This window comes from Gekko japonicus, unplaced genomic scaffold (assembly GCF_001447785.1).
Source record: "Gekko japonicus isolate JY-2015 unplaced genomic scaffold, Gekko_japonicus_V1.1 scaffold767, whole genome shotgun sequence".
Lineage (NCBI taxonomy): Eukaryota > Metazoa > Chordata > Lepidosauria > Squamata > Gekkonidae > Gekko > Gekko japonicus.
The window spans coordinates 512,059-513,035 of NW_015161972.1; the positions used below are offsets into that span (position 1 = coordinate 512,059).

Here is a 977-nt window from a genome sequence, read left to right on the forward strand (position 1 = left end):
ATTTGGTTCAACATGCATTGTACTGAAATATGTACAAGACAGAAACCATCTCTAGACATTTGTCCACACATTCACTAAATAGTTATTCAGAGCAGTATGCCTAACAGCCCTGCTCCTGATATCTGTGAGTTCAACCAAATGTGAAGCAAGCCTTTACCCACGTACAAGTGTTTAGGCTCCCTCATGTAATCAGGAAAAGACCAGTGAATGCACAGATGAACATCTGAAGAGGGCTACGAATCCACAAGTAAAGTAGCTGTGAGGGTAAAAATATAAGAACCACATGCACATAAACCTCAGTATAAAACAAAGATCCAAGATGCACAAAAAATTCTAAATCCGTCAATGTCAATTAAGTGAGGAGTTTGAGAGTTTCCCACATCTTATATACCTACCTTCTGTCCCAGCATTCCAGGGAAGCCTACATATCCCTGCAAGGAAAAATGGAGGGGGGGACATGAAATATTCTTTAATTAATAGGCTTGAGTTTGTCTGGGCATGATACAAAAGAAAAAATGCTGTTTCATTTCTGCAGTTATTAAATTAATATAATGCAGCTGGAAATGATCAGATTATATGGGCAACTCTGCTGCAAGGATCAGGGATATAGTTTCGTATAGTCAAATAGACTGTGTTACTTTATTGGCAATGAACAAAGCTGAATGCAACTTTTAAGCATAGGTATGAAGTTGCAATCAGTTTTGGTATCATAATCACCCACTTTGTGGTTATAGCTTTCTGGCTACCATGTTAATTCTTTTCCCTACTGGTGCTGTCCCAGTAAACATCTGCCCAAGAGTCTGTGAGATTCAAATATAGCATTGCTGTTCTGAAACAGGGAGCCTCTGTGTTACTGAGAATGCAGTCCCCTGCAATAATAACTATGTGATGGGGGAGTTTACAGGATGCTCTGTCCATACAGAAACCTGGCAGACCGAAAAACTTCTGGTCTATGGAACACCGATGGCGGACGCTCT

General features: G+C 40.1%; 1 protein-coding gene across 1 annotated transcript in view; it reads right to left on the reverse strand.

Moving 5' to 3' along the window:
* The window catches only part of COLQ (collagen-like tail subunit (single strand of homotrimer) of asymmetric acetylcholinesterase), a 62,920-nt gene that overhangs the window by 23,834 nt on the left and 38,109 nt on the right, over positions 1 to 977 (reverse strand). The window contains 1 exon segment of the mRNA XM_015429692.1: positions 396 to 431. Coding sequence (XP_015285178.1) covers positions 396 to 431 — 36 coding nt within the window.